This window comes from Petaurus breviceps, unplaced genomic scaffold (assembly GCF_028583685.1).
Source record: "Petaurus breviceps papuanus isolate PSGF00001 unplaced genomic scaffold, PetGlider_PUasm1.0 91041, whole genome shotgun sequence".
Classification (NCBI taxonomy): domain Eukaryota; kingdom Metazoa; phylum Chordata; class Mammalia; order Diprotodontia; family Petauridae; genus Petaurus; species Petaurus breviceps.
Window position 1 is genome coordinate 20,889,270 of NW_027187400.1, and position 18,703 is coordinate 20,907,972.

General features: G+C 37.5%; 1 protein-coding gene across 5 annotated transcripts in view; it reads right to left on the minus strand.

Moving 5' to 3' along the window:
- Positions 1–18,703, minus strand: part of PRDM2 (PR/SET domain 2) — a 216,475-nt gene that overhangs the window by 180,981 nt on the left and 16,791 nt on the right. For 4 of the 5 annotated variants that reach the window (XM_069079254.1, XM_069079250.1, XM_069079252.1 and 1 more), the window contains exon 2: positions 17,167–17,240. The exons of the other annotated variant lie outside the window; for it this stretch is intronic. In XM_069079254.1, coding sequence (XP_068935355.1) covers positions 17,167–17,175 — 9 coding nt within the window. In that variant the 5' untranslated portion in view covers positions 17,176–17,240. The remainder of the gene's footprint in view (positions 1–17,166; positions 17,241–18,703) is intronic. 5 annotated transcript variants of the gene reach the window in all.

Consider the following 18,703-nt stretch of genomic DNA (forward strand, 5'->3'; position numbering starts at 1 on the left):
ACACACACACACACACACACACACACACACACACACACACACACACAAAAGCAAAAAACTAGCCATCTGACCTTGGGCAAGTCAGTTAATCCCAACTGCCGTCCAAAAAGCAAAAAACAAAACAAACAAAAAAAGAAAATGAAGGACAAACATAACATAAGCCTGTAGTCAAACTTATCATCAAACACTGTTTTCAAACTTTTATTTCTAAAAATTGTATAAATATGTCTACACATTTACATGTATATGGATATATAAATAATATCCTGGGTTTGGGCTCATGTTCTGCATTCTATGTTCTGTGTGTGTGTATATTCCTAAGTACAGTAAACTGAAAATGGCTTACATACTGCAAAAAAAAAGCCATTACAATTAAATCAAATATTTTTAATTATTTTCATAAATAAGGTTGCTTACATATAATTTAACCTAGATACAATGCAAAGAAATTGGGTGGCCTTACACTAAGCAATTTAAGTACAAAATATGAAAGGGAAAGAGAAAATTTGGTTTTAAAAAGAAATCCCACCACCCTTTCTCTCCAAGGAGGGGTATTTTTGTTTTTGTTTTGGGTGGGGTAGTTTAAGCCTCTAGCTTCATTAAATGATAAATTGATTCTTCCTGTTTCAGGAAGAAGAGTGGCAGAAAAAAAGAGTTGGGGAGAATCATATTATCTAGTACTTACACTAGGAAAAATAAAGACCTCTCTATGAAAACTAGTGCAAGAAAACCAAAACTGGATTATACCAGCTGTCAAGAGTCATAATGCATTTTTTAAAGTCATTAAAGCCATGTCAGAGGCAGCTAGATAGTAGAATAAATAAAGAATACTGGAGCTGGTGTTAGGAAGACCTGCATACAAAATCTCACTTCAGACACTTGTTATGTGACTCTGAGCTAGTCACATAACAGGCCAGCCTCAGATTTCTCAAATGTAAAATGGAGATAATAACAGCACCTACCTCCCAGGATTTTTATTAGGATCAAATGTGAATATTCATAAAGCACTTAACACAGTGCCTGGCACATAGTAGGTGCTATATAAAAATGTTTTCCCTCCCCCTTCCCTTTGCCATAATTGTGTATCAGCACTGTTTTAAGTCAATGTCGTTTACATTGGGATTTCAAGAGAGAAAAACTGAAAAACTGGAAAAAATGAACTTGATTTTGATCAATCAACATACCTTTATAAACACCTACTATGTGCTAAGTGACTCAATTTGCTGAGTCAGAAAAATTCAGGTTTGAAACCTGCCTCAGACTAATTAGCTGTTGAGTAACACTGGCCTAGTCACTTAATCTCTTTTTAACAGTTTAGTCATCTGTAAAATAGGGGTAATAACAGCCCCTCTCCATTGTGAGGACCAAATAGGGTAACACTTGTGCAATGCTTTGCAAACATTCAAGCACCAAATAAATGCTAGCTGTGATGAAGATGAGGATGATGACAAGAAGGAGGAATATATGCCAGGTCCTCTGTTCCATGCTGTATAAAGAGGTGCAACGGTGCCTGCCCTGCAGAGCTTACAATCTTTTAGGGGAGAAAATATGCATATCTCCAAGAACATACCACAGAAATATGAGGCATGCTAGAGCATTAGAAGCTGAAAGTATTGCACAAGGAGTATGGTGAAGAATGAGATAGTCTTAAAGAAGTCAGGGCCTCAGTAAGGCAGAAGGAAGAAGAGAATGCATTCCACGATCAGTCAAGGCGCAAGCATAGAGACAGGAATGAACTTCACAAGGCCAATGGTGAAGAATATTCCATGCTAAATAAAGAAGTGCTTACATATGATCATAGAGACAGTAGGGAGCCTCTGAAGTTTACTGAGCAGAGGAGCCATGCTTTAGGAATGTCACTTAGGCAGCAGAACAGAGGATGGGTTGGGAGGAGAAAGACCTGAGGAACAGAAACCAATGTAAAGGTTTTTGCAACAGTTCAGGTGAGAGGTGATAAGGACTGAATTCAGTGGTGATTGTGTCAAAGGAAAGAAGGTGGCTACAAGAGATACTTGAGAAGCAGAATCATCAAAACTTGCCAATTGACAGGAAAAGTGGTTTGTGAGAGAAATTCGGTGCTGCCAAGGTATGAATCTAGGTGACTAGAAAGATGATGATGCTCTTGGCAAAAAAAGAGAAGTAATAAACAATCTCTGTTTGGGACAGGTTGAATCTGAGGTCTCTGAGAAGGGGATGGTTTTAATATAAGCAGAATCAATGATTCGAAGGGCAAGAAGTGGGACTTAGCTAGCCATAGGGGATACAGTACCTTCTGACTACAGCTCACCCTAGCAAGAGTCCTATGGAGGGCAAAGGCTAAATCATTTCTCCAAGGGAGATGGACTAAGAGGCCCTTCCTGTGGATGAGAGGTCCTTGCAGCAGGAGTGTCCACTGGTACTGAGCTGATTCAATGATTTGTTGGATGGAGGCTCTGGTCTTATTGGTGAACTTAAGCAAATGCTAATATTCCAAGGGGTTTGTGATATTAATGAGGGTTTCCCTGAAATGTCAAAAACCATAACTCCTCCATAACTATTTATCCTTTGAAAACTCTTATCCATATCTGCTGATAAATTCACCATGGGGAGGGGAGAAAGAAAGGGGGTGTTCTACCCAAAGTACAGGGATCTTCTCTTGATATAAAGAATATTAGCAGAGCATATGAACTGCCCAAGCCCTCACTCTCACCACATGACAAGGCTATCTTTTTGGATCATGTTTTTTATAACAATCTTTATACCAATTCTACTTCAGAAATCCTTATTTTCAATGTGTTGCAACCTGCTCATATCTACCATTCACTTCTGTCCCAGGAGTGATGCTCAACCCCAATTATTTCAAACCTCTAGTATTCTGATTTGCAGCTATAAATCTCCAGAAAAAAAAAGTTGCATTAAAAATGGGCCTTTGTTTCAATAAGAAGCTTGGGGTCACTAAAAGAACTGCAATTCCCCAAAAGCAGCATAACCTACTCCTTTCCTATTCTATTATGGGCCCAACTCTGTGCTACTTTCAATTGACCATAAAAAATGACAGTAGATAAAAATGGCTTCTTTGCAGGCTCTCCTCCAAAAAGGATGTCTCCCACACAAATGTCAAATTCTACAAGACTTTCCAAAAGAAATGACAAATAAATATGTTCAATCACCTTCTGATTGTTACCACTAAGGCAGGAGGCAGAAATCTGCCAGTCGTCCATCCCTGTCACATAAAAGATGCAGCACTTGAGTCCTATGCCCAGAGGTCTGGATAGATATGTGCCACCAGATGCTATTGGTACATGACACTATTTTGATTGCTTTAAGCCCTGAAATACTGTAGCCCCTACTTGATGACACCCATAATTACTCAAAAGATTTTGCCTAACTATACACAAATGAAAAACCAAGTGGACTTAGGATGCCTACTGTCTAGACTACAATAACCAATTCACAGAGTTTGTCCATCAGTGTGTATGAGCAGACAGCAAAATGGACAAAGAATTAAGATGATTTTTTTAATACAGACCCATAATTTTATCATTATAAAGTACATCCAGTGAAGAGACCCCTTCAAATAATGCAGATCAGCACCTGATGTGTAACTTAAAGTACTGATTAATTAAGGAATTATTCAGGGCACAGAGCCAACATCAGGGACATGATGACAGGTCTTTGTGCGGTCAGAAGGCTCTCTAGCTTCATGATGTTTCTCAATTAAACAGAAAACTAATTTTAATATAAAATAAAAGTCACAAGGATTACAAGAAAAATATGCCCCAATTTTAAGAGAAACAGTAGGAAATTGGACTTTCCTTCTTACAGGTTTTGATACATATACACAAACATATATAATCCCTTTACCTATGGGAACATTTATGCTAAATCTTTGACATTATAATGCATATTTTACATTTCCTCCACTAAATTCATAATTTTGTGAATGGCCTTTACCCAGCAATAGAGAGATAAACTTTGACCTAGTGTCTCTCTTCTGTAACCTACAGTATTTCTTGATTTCCCTTCTGTAACTAACTGGTCTAGCATGACATTAACCAATGCTACATGATGAGATGACTCTTCATGTCTGTGAGGTAACTGGTGTGTTTGAGGAGTGACCTAGTAAGGTACAGAGGACTGCACATGCAATCAGGAAAAAGTGAATTAGAATTCTGCCTCAGATTTACTAACTGGGTGAATCACTTCAACTCTCTTAGTCTTACTTTCCTCATCCATAAAATAGGGATAATAATAGCACCTACTTTGCAGAGAAGTAAATATTAAGTGACATAATATATATGAAAATAATATGTAAAAAAAACACTTTAAAGCACTGTAAATGTTGGCTGTTAGAATTATCTGTACAGAATTATTTGGCATATTGTATTTTAAAATCCTCAAAACCACATTCATTCTCACATTGCCCCAACCTAGTGCCCAGGCCATGGGTCCATCTATTCTAAGCAATCCCCAATTGGTAGAAACCAACACCTGTATACATGCCAGAACTCAGTAGTTCTGGGCTCCAGTAGTGGTTTGTGCCTAATATACAACATGCCATCGGTATATGCCAGTCAGTTAATCAATAAAAACATTTATTATGAGTCTTCTCTGTGCCACACACTGTACCAAGTGCTAGGGACACAAATAAAAGAAATGGTCCTGGCCCTCAGGGGGCTTACAATCTAAGGGGGAAAGACAATATGCAAAAGGAAGCTGAAAGGGAGCGGATAGCTGGAGGTAATCTGGACTGGAGGCAAGATGGAGGCAAGATGTTCCTGTGGGATAGACCTGAGCCTTCTATAAAGGAAGGCTTTGGGAGGAGTACAGCAGCATTTGTCTCAACCCAATACCCAGGAAAAGCAAACTGGCACAGCTAACAGTTGGCATCCAGAAAGAATCAGACTACTATATCATGGTATGAAGGTGATCTTGGGCTCTCCAAAGCTTGAAGAGTAATGTCTTGTAGCTTGGGTCTTCTCACTTCCACACTCTCCTCACCCTCTCTCCCAGCCCCACAACCCCTGACTCTCATCTATCTGCCATAACAAGCTTCTATATACATTTGATGTCATTATTGAGCACTAAAGTCACGGACCCCCTCTACCCTAAGAAATAAAGTTCAAAGTTCACCACAACACTAAGGCATTTTCCCATGTAACATTACAGCTATGTTCTGTGCTATCAGACTATAATAATCTCATAAAAAGAGAGCATTTCTATTTGCCTTAGCTGAACTTTGCATCTCCCCTAGTGCCCAACATGGTAGCCTAATCTCCACAGATACATAAAAATATATAGTCATAATGATGATAGACTGTCATGATAGATAATGATGATAGATCTGTCATGCAAGGACCCGCCCAACAAATGACACAGGTACATCATCAAAAGGTTGGATACAGGATGATGGATTGTTTTGGCCCTATTAACTCACAATTCGTGTAGAGGATTATAATACTCATCATAAGAAGTAGTATTTGCTATCACTTGAAGTATTAAAGATGTTTCTTAGAATTATAGCTGTCTACCAAAAGGCAGTATAAAAAGAATTACGTAATGGTCCAGTTGTCCCCTGAACAAAAATGGTGGGCTTATTTTTCAGTACAGAGGAAAGATCTGCTTTCCATAATTACACTCATTATGCCCCAGAACCAAGCTTACTTGTGTATCTTGAAAAGAACTGTTATCTCTCATGACTCCCTAAATGAAATAAACTAGAGATCTCTTTACTCTGGCCCCTGTGGAGTATATACTGCCCTGTTCCCACAAGACTTCTATAAACTATCTTGTTTCATTCATTTTCTAAGTCAGAGGTCATAAAATTGGGTTCAATATTCTTCAGAAGGCTGAGCTATGAAAATAAGTGGAAAAAGATTCTTCCTTTTTACTTGAAGAATTTCACCAGCACAGACTCTTTATCTTATTATGTTCCTATTTCAGAGATAATCAATTAGCTATTGAACAAGGTTGCAAATTCAGGATGCAATGATTAGTAACTCGAAAGACAAATTTTCGGTTATTTCATTAATGAATCTGAATTAGACTGTTGTACTGCTACTTTAGTTTAAATTTACACATTTCTAAGAATTAGCCTTCCACAGATCATTGACCATGTTTATATATATGTAGATCTCCTTACTTAGTACATCACCTACATCTTTAAATATTCATCTGCGGGGCAGCTAGGTGGTGCAGTGAATAGAGCACTGGCCCTGGACTCAGGAGGACCTGAGTTCAAATCCAGACTCAAACACTTAACACTTACTAGCCGCGTGACCTTGGGCAAGTCACTTAATCCCAACTGCCCTGCTCTCCTCCCTCCAAAAAGCAAAATAAATATTCATCTGATTAAAAGGAAATGAATAATAAGATCTAAAAAGAGACTACAAACTGAGTTTGTATTTTCTTATATGTTTGATAGAAGGCAGCTCTTGGTCACTTGATCCTTCAAATCTGGGTCGCATTTGAGACCTTATGTTGAGTAGTTGATGACCACTGCTTCATCTTAGCTATCCCTAATTTGGGGCAGTTAGGTTGCACAGAGCTTGGAATCAGAAAAACTCATCTTTGTGAGTTTAAATCTAGTTTCAGACATTTACTGTGTGACCCTGAGCAAGTCACTTAACCCTGCTTGCCTCAGTTTCCACATCTGTCAAATGAGCCAGAGAAGGAAACTGCAAACCACGCCAGTATCTCTGCCAAGAAAACCCCCAAATAGGGTTATGAGTTGGACATGACTTAAAAACAACTCAACAGAAACAAAAATCCCTAATTATTCAGAATTGAGTAACACCATATTTGAGGGTTCTTTCTTTACACTGGCAAATTAACAGACCTGCTAACCATTGAAAGCAAATAAATCACATCTCCTACTCTGAAGAAAAGGCACACAGATAATGCTATGTGATTTTTCCAGCTCCCTTGGAGTCTTTATATAAGATTCTCCATAGTTGCTGTATTATCTTGTCTTTTATTAACTAATTAGGAATTGACACTTTGTTCATTATAAGATCTTTGTTTAATTCATATTATATTAACATTCTGGCCTCAGAATAGCAGCTAAAAGACTTTTTTTTTTTTGCCAGACCTTGGCAAATACAATAGTGTGCATATAATTTAGGATTATTTTAATGACCAAAGATTTTTGTATATCTGCTCTCGGGAAGCCTAATTATGATGATTATCATAAATTTATTTCAGGGGTGCCATGAAACATGAAATATGCATTCCATGATGAGTAGTATTAAGTTCAGCCTATCTTTTCATCCAGTCCTGTCTCAGCCTCTCTAGGCTTAGTTCTAATCAAATAAGGTATTTGTAAAGAGCTTGGCACAATGCTTGGTACATAGCAGGCACTTAAATGCTTGTTTCGTTTTGGAGGTAGTCTCAAAGGGAAGCATGAAGATGAAAGACAGCTTACAAAAGGTAAAGTGTTAGCTGAGACTTGAAAGAAGCCAAGGAGGCTAGAAGGCTGAGAAGAGGAAGGAGAGTATTCTAAGCATGAGGGACAGCCAAGGGATGTCCAGAGTCAGGAGATGAAGTGTCCTATGTGACAAAAAAGGGCACTCTAGATTGCAGAATAAATGTAAAGAAATAAGGTATAAGAATACTAGAAAAGCAGAATGGGCTCAGGTTAGGAAGGGCTTTAAAAGCCAAACAGATGATTTTATATATGATCTTAAGAGTCTGTAAAATGGAAGCACTAGAGCTTACTGGGGCAAAGGAGAGTTGACATGGTCAGACCTGCACTTTATGAAGATCACTGTGACAGCTAGGTGGAAGAAAGACTACAGCCGGGAGAAAAGAGGAGGAATGACCAAGAAAAGCAGCCTATTGCAATAGTCCGGGCCTAGACCTGGAGGACGCCAATATCAGAGGAAACAAGGGGGTATAAGAAAGAGATGGAGAGATGCTACCTAACGTAATATTGACAAAACCTGGCCAAAGACTACTTATGGAAGTTAAGAATGGGGAGTTGAGGATGACACCTAAGTTGTAATTCTGGGTAATTGGGAGGATGGTGGTACCCTGGACAGTAAAAGGGAAATAAGGAAGGGGAGGAGGTAGGATTAGGGGAATAATTAATTCAGTTTTAGACATGCTGAATTGAAGATGTCTATGAAACATCCCATTTGAGATGGAATAAATCTCTTAATAAAGAAACTCCAGTGGAGTTACAGGTCAGGGTAGGAACTAAAGTAAAGATCAAGGAGGAATCCTTTAGGTATCATCTTACTTATAAGTATAGCAGGGGGGCAGAGCCTGACCCTGGCACAAAGTCCCAAATCAGAAACTAAGAATGGAGATATGAATAAAAGAGAAGACATCAACTACTATTTTTTTTAGATTATAAATCTAGAGATAACCAAAACTCCAACCTACAGAAAAAGATTAATTCCACAACAAGTACAAAGCAGAACATAAAGGAAAAAAATATGAATTTTCCTCAAGAATTACATGAATGCCAGCAAGAGATGAAGCAAGAGATTTTTAAAAATTAAACAAAGGCTCTTGAGGAAAGAACTGGAAGGAGAATAAATAGCTTAGAACAGAAAGCAGTAAACCTTATCCAAGTAATGGAATCCCTGAAAACTAAAAGATTAAAAAGGAACCAATGATCCCGAGAGACAAAAATATTAAAGCAAAATCAAAGATTGAAAAATAGAAAATATAGTTATTTCCTATCATGAAACAACTGACCTGAAAGGCCCTACATACATCAAAATAATAATAGAAGCACTTTTTTAATAATGGTAGCAAAGTCTATTAATGGGGAGATGGATTAAAAATATAATGGAATACTAATATGTTGAAAAAATAGCAAATAACATAAATAGAAAAGCACACAAAGACTTATATGAACTGATGAAATAGGAAGTAAGCTTGGCCAAGAAACCAATATACACAATAAATACCACAATATAAATGGCAAGAACCACAAAATAAAGATGAATGTTTTAAAACACAAGAATGGCTCCAAAGAAGAAACATAAAGATACACAACACACACACACACACACACACACACACTCTTTTGTCAAGGTGTGGAGTTCTAATGGACAAGGAACAATGTATGTACTGCCAGATTTTTTCTTACATACCAACTGATTTTACTAGGGTTGTTTTCTCTATTTCTTCCTTTCAAGATTTTTTTTCTTTTAAATTTTTCTTTATTATATGGGATGAGTCTCAAGAAGAGGGAAGAAGAAAGTCAAGGATACAGAAGAAAATTTAAGAAATTTGAAAACAAAGGATGTCAGTAAAAATTTATTTTAAAAATTAACCTGGAAATCAGGTCAAAGAGAGCTAATTTTAGAACTATCTGACTCCCTGAAAATCATGATCCAAAAATAAAAAAAGGCTTGGATACTATGTTTCAAAAAATCGTAGTCAACAAACATTATTTTCCAGGAACTGTACTAAGAGTGAGGCATACAAAAAAAGGCAAAAAGACCTAATAGTCTAACCATAAATGAAAACTGCCAAAATCTTTCTTAAATTCATTTATAATTTGCGGCTCCCAGTATCCAACCTTAATGAACAAAAAACAACTCCAAAACAAGGAAAAATAAAACCCTTATCATAAATGTGCATAGTCCAACAAAACAAATTCCCACACTATTCATGCCTGGAAAATTATGTGTCTCTGCATTTTAAGTTCATCAGTTCTCCAGGTGAATGAAACTACTGGACCCAGAGGGCAAAGTGAAAACCTCCTGAAAGAAAGCCAAAAAGCAAGTCTCAAAAATACCGACCAAAACCCAGAGCTTCCAGATCAATTAAAAATTACTCCAAATAGAAAGAAAGGGCTCAAATGCCAAAAATACACAACAGGATTACAGGAGACCTGGAAGCTACTGCTGTAAATAAAAGAGATCTCAGAATACAGTATTCCAAAATATCTAGGCTCAACTCCTTGACAAATCCTTCTACTAAGAGGTGCTTCCTCTCCTCCAGTTACAAACCCTCCTCAATCTGGCTTCTGATCCCATTATTCAACTGAAGAAATAGCTCTCTCCAAAAGTCACCAATTCACTGCTTCATTGCAAATTCTAATAGCCCCTTCTCAATCCTCATTCTTCTCCACCTTGCTTCACTCTTTGACACTAATGATCACCACATACTCCTTTATACATTGTCCTCTCCAGGTTTCCATTAGACTTTTCTCTCCTGGTTTTTCTACCTGTCTTACCACCACCTTCAAAGTCTTTGCTGGATATTCATAGAAGTCATCACCACTGACCAAGGACTTCCTCTCCTTGACCTCTTCTCCCTCTATAGTACCGTGTTTCCCCGATAATAAGACACTGTCTTATTAATTTTTTTGGACAGAAAAACACCAGAGGGCTTATTTTCAGGGGAGGGCTTATTTTAATGAACATTGACAGCAATTTTAATAAACAGGTAAATGTGAACCAAAAAATGTACCTTTATTCAATAATGAATTCAATAAAGAACAGGATGACGCGCTCACTGCTGCAGCTCTGACTGGATGCAGCTCGGAGCGCAGCATGCGTTTCACCCGGGGGTGGGGGGGAAACGGAGCATACAGAGGGTACCGTAATGTAGCGTGTAGCGCAGGGGATCACCTTCACTACAGTAGCAATCTCAATAGGGCTTATTTTAGGGGGAGGGCTTATTTTCGAGGAATCTTACACAGTAAGGGGAGGGCTTATTTTCGGGATAGGTCTTATTATCGGGGAAACACAGTATCTCACCATATCATATCGACTCACATGTGTTCAACTACAATCTCTATGGAAATGATTCCCACATCTAAATATTCATCTGTAATCTCTTTACTGAGTTCCAGATTATATCACCTTTTGGAAATCTCAGACTTTATGTGCTATTGACATCTCAAACTCAATATTCCAAAGCAGAACTCATTTTCTTTCCCCAAAATAGTCTCCCCTCCTTCAAACTTTCCTTTTAATGCCCAGGGCACCATTATCCTTCCGGAGTCACTGAGGCTTTCAAATTGGGTATCATCATGAACTCCTCACTCTTACTCAATGTATATGTACAGTCTATAGTCGAATCCTGTCTCTACCTTCACATTATCTCTCATATATTCCCCCTCTTTCCACTCACACAGCCACCATCATCCTCGGATAGAATTCATCACTTCTCTCTTAGACAAATATAATAGGCTTCTAATTGGTCTTCCTGTCTCAAGTCTCTCCCCATTCCAATCCATCCTCCTTAATTTCCTAGAGCACAGGTATGATGTCTCTTATCCTACTCAGTAAATTCCAATAGCTGTTTCTTTCCTAAAAGATCAAATAAAAAGTCTTTGGATTGGGGGGCGGCTAGGTGTAATGGGAATGCAAATTTGGAAGATCTTCCCTGCCCCTAGGCTAAAGTGCACCTGAAACCTGGGGTGGGAGGCTTGTTTTTCAGTAGATACTTTTTGATTGGCCAGTGGATCAATAAGGTTGTTACATTCTCTGAGCCAGGAGAAGGTTATATAAGCCCTGATGTGAGGCTTTGTTTTGGGGGCTCACTTTGAGAAGTGTTCTGTGATTTGATCTGTATTCTGGGAAGCCATTGTCCAGAGCACACACCCCCCCCCCCCCCCCTCGAAAAACCCAGATGTGGAAACCCAGATGTTGACTGGGTATGGATGTAATGGTTGGACAGTTTGGAAATCTGTCTACTTGATCTGTTTCTGTCTTGATAATTCTGCCTGTATACTTTGAAGTTTGGGGTGCTGACCTTTTTCCCCTGAACAAGGTAAACGATATATGTCTGAATGATTAAAGTAAGCTTGTTAACCCATTTTGAGTTGCTTTCCTTTAACAAAGCAGATCCAAGAACCTGTATGGGCAGCCACCCTGAGGACGCTTGGGGTGCTTGCTGCTACACTAGGTGGCACAGTGAACAGAGCACCAGACCTGGAGTCAGGAGGACCTGAGCTCAAATCTGACCTCAGACAATTAACACTTACTAGCCATGTGACCTTGGGCAAGTCACTTAACCCCAATTGCCCACCAAAAAGCAAAAAATAAAAAATAAAGTCTTTGGATTGTTATTTAAAATATTTCACAATGTGACACCTTCTTAACTTTCGAGTCTTCCTCTACTGTACTTCACTCCTACTGCACATATTCTACAATCTAGCTACACTGGTTATGGCTATTTCTCATTTTTTTTTAAAGGTCACCATGTATATTTATTCCCCACAAGTTACATTCTTCACCACAGTTAAAACTGAAGAGCTGAAAACATGGGTGATGATGGATTATAGGTGATCATCATTTAGCTTCCTGCTAGTCCTCTGGAACACTCAAAGCTCATCTATCTCCCCAAGAGGCTCCCTGAAAGCAACAGGGGGAGTTGCCCTTTCTAACCATGGAGAATTCCATTCAATTATCTGCTACAAGAATGAAACAACGTCAACTCTCCCTGAACAGGAATTTCATGACTCATATAGCTAGCTCTCCTTCTTGTCTTCTCTTCTTCCCCTTCACACCTTTAGCAAACTCCATCTGATCATGGTGAGTGGAGGCCTCCAAGATTTTCAATCAGGCATCCAAACTACTGTGAGTACGGTAGCTAATCCCACCGCTACAGGGGCATCTGTAGCCTCTCACCTCCCCACAAATTCCTATAAAATGCTACTGTTTGCCACCTCCATCAGTCCAGCAGCTGATGTATACAGGTTGCTGGTTCTCCTGTTCCTTATCAGTCCCACCATCCTTGGATCTAAGGGAGAAACTGTGCAAACATTCCTCTCCAATAGAGACCCAAGTTATGCAAAGGGACAGTAACATAGGCAACCAGTAGGCAATAAGGCTGATGCATGAAGCTCAAGACTCTCCATTTAGTGAATGAGAAATGGGAGTCACACACAACACTCTTATCTTTAGATTCTTTGCTTTTGTACTGCCCCCCTCTCCTGGAATGCCCTGGAGGGGAAAGAGGAAGTAAGTGTTTATATAGTACCTATTATGTGTACCCAATACTGGGCTAAGCACTTTATAAATATTCTCTCATTTGGTCCTCACAACAACCCAAGGAGGTAGATGCTATTATTATCCTCATTTTACAGCTGAAGAAACTGAAGCAAACAGAGGGGAAGTGACTTGCCCCTGGCCACAAAGCTGGGAAGTGTCTGATGCCAAGTCTGAAGTCAGGTCTTCCTGACTCTAGGCCCCAAGCTGTATCCAGTGCACAATCAAGCTGCCAGCACTACCCTTCTCCCTTACCTCCTTCTCTCAGCTTCCCTGGCTTACTTTTAAGACTCAGCTTCTGCAGAATTTTCCAGGTGGGATGAGGTAGAACTTACTATCTGGCTTGCAGGGGAAGAGTATGTAAACAGGTTGTCCAAGTTATTAAAATTGCAGCCCCAATTTCTTCTCTCTCTGTTGATCAAAATGATGTTTCCAATGAAATGCTTTGGGGCATCCCTTAAGTTTTGATGTGTTGTCTCATTATCATTTTCAGTGGTGAAATATTCTATTGTTCCTATAATTTGTTTTTGGATCAAATAATTTTTTTAAATTATGTTATTTAGTCTCCAAATACTTTTTAATTCTTTCTTTAAAGGCTCTTACCGAATGTTTTTTATTGCATTATATGATCAGTATATGGTGTGTTAAGTATTTCTTCTTTTTTTCACATTTTTGGTAAGGTTTTTATGCCCCAATACATGGTCAATTTTTGTTAAGTTTCCATGTTCAGCTGAAATTCTTTTCTATTACCATTCAGTAATCATAGAGATCCATAATCTCTAGTTTTTCCAAAGTTCTGTTCAAGTCTTTAACTTCTTGTTTAACTTCTAGCTAGATTTGTCTAGATCTGAAAGCGGTAAGTTAAAGTTTCACACTATTAAATTTCCCACGTGATCTCTTTTCATCTTTCCTATATTTACCATGTGCTATTTGAAATCATGACTACTACTTCTACTTTTTCAAATTCACATGAAGCATAAAAGATTTTTCTCTGGACCATTTTAACTCTATGCAAATCTTTGTGTTTCAAATGGGCTTCTTTTAAGCATATTGTCAGATTTTAAGCTTTCTTATACATTCTGCCATGTCCTTTTTAATGGGTAAACACATCATATTCATATTCACAGTTATGATTTGTTAATTGTGCATTTCCCTCCATCCTGTCCACTTGTAATTTTTCTTCTCTTTGTACAAATAAGATGGTAATAGAAAAAAGGGAACTTGCCTGACACTTGTGTTTCCCCTGTTACAGCTTTTTCTTCTTCTTCTTCTTCTTCTTCTTCTTAACCTGCCCCTGATTCAGGTTTTTTTACTTTCTTTCCTTTTAATCTTCCCTTCATATTCCTCCCTCCAACATTTAAATTTGTTTTGCTTATCACTATTCCCTTACCAATCCTGCCCTCCTTTTTAGACCCTTTTCTAACCCCTCCTTGGTCCCTGTTCTCTCTTGATTCCCTTTTGAACTTAATGTATTTCTAAATTAATATCTCTATGTGTGTAGGGATGTGGGAATGGGAAGGGGAGGATGAAGAGGAAGAGGAAGAGGAGGAGGAGGAGAGGGAGTTAGTCTATCTTTATCTGATTCAGATGAAAGTAGAAGGGGACAATGAATAAGAAAGGGCAGAAAAAATAAAAAATGATTGATCTTAGCTACCTAACAACCAGGAAGCTCAGTTATAACCTAAAAACTTATTCACATCCAAGGCCAGCAAAATGTTCATTTAGGAAGATAAAGAGTTAAGTATTGCTGGTGAGATGCCAAAGCTAAATCTACAGAGAAAATTTGCTTAGCGACAAAAAACTAGTATGGTCTAGGTAATACCGATGACGTATCTAAGCAAACTGATTAAGAAACTCTAGAGTAAACTAATTCAAATAAAGATAGGTTAGAAGTTCTGTTGTTTCCTTTGAGGGAATCATTACAGGAACAAAATAATACTTCTTTTCTTTCTTTTCCAGCTCCTTAAAAATGAACAATTACATGGATTAAGATACTATTTCATCAAGTACTACACTTGCCATAACCAACTTAGAAGAATGATCTTTTTAAATAGCTTATACTTCCTTTGAAATCACATCTGGAAACTGAAGTTCCTCAAAGCATTGTTTGCTAAGTATTAAAGAATATAATATAAAAAATAACCCAACCTCAGTCATAACTCAGTTGTTACCTGTTCTCATAGCCAATCTCAATTTAATTCATTTTCTTAAATATTGAAATTATTTCATATAGAGATATCTATAAAGTCCTTAAGCACTGATTTAGCATTTTCAATGTATGAAAATTAGTAAGAAGCAAACAAATATATAATTTATCCAGAAGCAAAATTATGAAAACCCTTTAAGAAAAGGGGAAAAAACCTTTTTCCTCCTCAAATCAAATTGATTTGGTATGATGGCCAAGACCAATTATTATGCAACTAATGCTCTTCAAATAATTGGAATATAGGTAAAGGTGGCATAATTTCAATGAAAAAAAGTGAACCACTCTTATGTTATCCAAGAAAGTGTTTATTTCATCACCAGCTGGACATTTAAATTATACCCAATGCAGAAATGTGCTAACCATTAGTCAAGTAAGATGACACTTTTCAGTTGATTTTACCATGTGACATCAAAGGCTGTTCTCCTGCAATTCTGAAGTTAAAATTTGTCAGAAGCAAAATGAAATTGTAAAAGCAACAGAGAAAAAAGGTCTATGCAAAAGCACTTTTTAACATTGTAAAAATCGCACAAAGCAAGTCTGACATAGTTGGAATGCCAAACTGAAAATGGAAAAGTGCCACAAAGTCTTCCTATTAGAAATCAGGTATTATTCTTGGCCTAATATTACAGGTAGCCTGATGCTGAAACTGCACCTACATCTGGAAATAAATCATGCCCAGAACAGCCGTGCAGCAGCAACACAAGCACCACCAAGATCTGGTCTCTTCTAAAGCATTCAGAGTCAGTATTCATCCAAGAGTAAGAGACTGACCTGAGCGCCTAGGCCAGGAAAATAGTAAGTTCCCTTGGGCTAAAACTTAGTGCACATAAAAAAAAAAGGCAGACAATAAGAAATAAAAATCTATGACTTCTGAATACAACTGTAAAGGGACAATATTCCAGAATTCATCAAAATCTCTTTCCCCTCCCCAGCCCCCATTTGCAAAAAAAAAAAAAAAAAAAAAAATTTAATTTGCCTTCAAAGTATGTCAGTAAATCTGCTAGTCTTAAAATAATAAAAACCACCTGCTCCATGTGTTGGCCAGAACCCTTTCTTTAGATGCATGGTATTCTGAATTACAATAAACAAACATTTTTATTTTTAAGGCATAATTAAAAGGAAAAAAGATTCTATTTCCAAAAATTTCCCAAAAAAAGAGCTAACTATATTAAATTTGCTTCACTAATTAAAATAAGTAATTGATGATCAGGACTGCGTGAAATATGAGTAACAAAAAAGTATCCCAAAATGACAGAAGATGGGGTGGGGGGAGGCCTGGGGAGACATGCTTGTGAGGTTCACGATTTCAAATTTAACTTGTGAAAATGATATGCTTCACTCTTCACAACAAAATGTTTTTTCATTTGATTTGAAGACATGATTCCTAGTATTTTCCATCATGCATGACAGGCACTTCCTATAATAACACCTTCCATGCTACTGACATGTTTGTGCCATGATGGCTTTAACCTCCAAATAATCCCATTCCCTTGTAAAAGAAAAGCAGATTACTTAAATATCTGTCCCTTGGCTTTTATTGCAATGGCAGGTCCTTCAGGACTTTGAACACTGAAATTCTCTCACTGGATCAATTCTGACCCTATATCAGCTTTCAAGTCCCCATTTTAAAACAATTAAGAATCACCAAAAATGAAGGTGTTAAAATAGAAGTCAACAGCTGTGTAGTATAAGAAAACCATCACGAGGAAGGTCAGGTCTGAAATAGGTTCTCAGAAAGCATCTTGGAGCCAGTATTTTATAAATGATAACATGGCTCTTCTAGGTAAGAGTACTAGCTAAATGTCAACACAGCCAACTAAAGACAACAACAACAAAAGAAAAACACTAAACTTCACAAACAATGCACACTGTGAAAGACAATGGATTGATTAAAGATATTAAGAAACAACTACACAGTCTTACATTCTATGGGGATGGATGTTGTGTTATTATGTCTGTTAAGAAGTAACTGGACTAACATCTAAGTAATGCACTTTTATAAATTCTTATTGTCAAACTCACCTGATTCATTTTGAATTCCTGTTGTGTTCTGTAAAGATACACACAACAAAGAAACTCCTTTGATTACATGAGTCCTAAAAAGAAAAACAGACAATTGTAATATGTACCTACCTACAAATTTACAGTGATTCAAACCCACACACAGAACACTACAGAGTTGCTCAAAGGGATATTCATAAAGCAACTATACACCAAACTGACATCAATCTAAAATGAGGTCTCCCCATCCGTCAGCTTTGCCATCACCAACTATAAACACGGATCTCGCTCATCCTTCCTATTTCTACATCACATTCAAAAGCTAAAAGTAGATTTATTAGAAAGGATGGCATCAACCTTCAGATTTTAGAGTTGCTATCATCCTTAATAACAATGAAATCAGCTTTTTTAACATCTGAAAACAAAATTTTTAAATACCCCTCTTTTTTTCTTTCAATTAACACTAAATTTAATAGAAAGCACTGATTGACATTTTTTGTTCAAGTTCCTAGAGTAGGAAAGCAAATTAATAACAGGGCCCTAAGGCTTTATGGCACCTGAAAAGTTTACAAAGCATTTTCACATATGTAGGAGCTTGAGTTCCAGAGCTGGAAGGGACCTGAGGGATCATCTGGTCCAATATTCATTTTACATATGAGGAAACTAAGGCCAAGAAAAGGTGAGAATTGTCCACTGTCATGGCAGCAGAAGACGCTAGGAAGCAGGCAACCACAAGTCGTCTTTTGCCCATTTGCCTAGAATTTTCCATTAGCTTCACAAAGTAATACTAGATGTTTAGAAACAAATCAATCTTGCAGTAAATGTAGAATATTTTGATGGAATATACTCTCTTAATTCAACCTCCGATGCAACATTACCTTCTTTTAATTAAATGAAGCTAAATCATCTACAATAAAAGTATAGTATAATTAATCACAGGCCACAGAGTAATAACATCATTCACAAAATACATATGGCAAATTTCAAAATACGTTAAATTAAAATAGCCTATTTTACCATGAGTATTCTTTCTTCATTTAGTTTGGAAACTGTTTTTATTTGAAAAGTGTGCCATTTCAAATGCAACTTTCAATGTGATATATTAAAAGTTTGGGGCTCATTCATGTATGTATACACACACACGCTTATATACACACATAAGTCTCCCCAAAGTTTTAGGGCAGTTTTAGGCATAGTACATATTTTACTGAAACTCATTCTTACAGCTCTAAGAAGATGACTGACAGCTGAAAGGGCCTAAAAGAACATCTAAACCAACTTCCTCCTTTTACAAAGTGAACTCAGCCCCAGAGACAAAATGGATTGTAAGGAGCTATTGGAAATCCAAACCAAATCCCAACTCCAAGTCCAGTTTCTTTCATACACTTTCTTTTCTACTCAAGTACCCTTGGGCAAGTCACGTAACCTCTCTGATCCTCATCTATAAAGTGAGATGTTTGGCCAAATGGCCTCTAAATTCCTTTCCAGCTCTAAATCTTTCCTTAACTTAAAACAGACATCTGCGTAACTTTTGTATATTTGTCCTACTTGACATTTC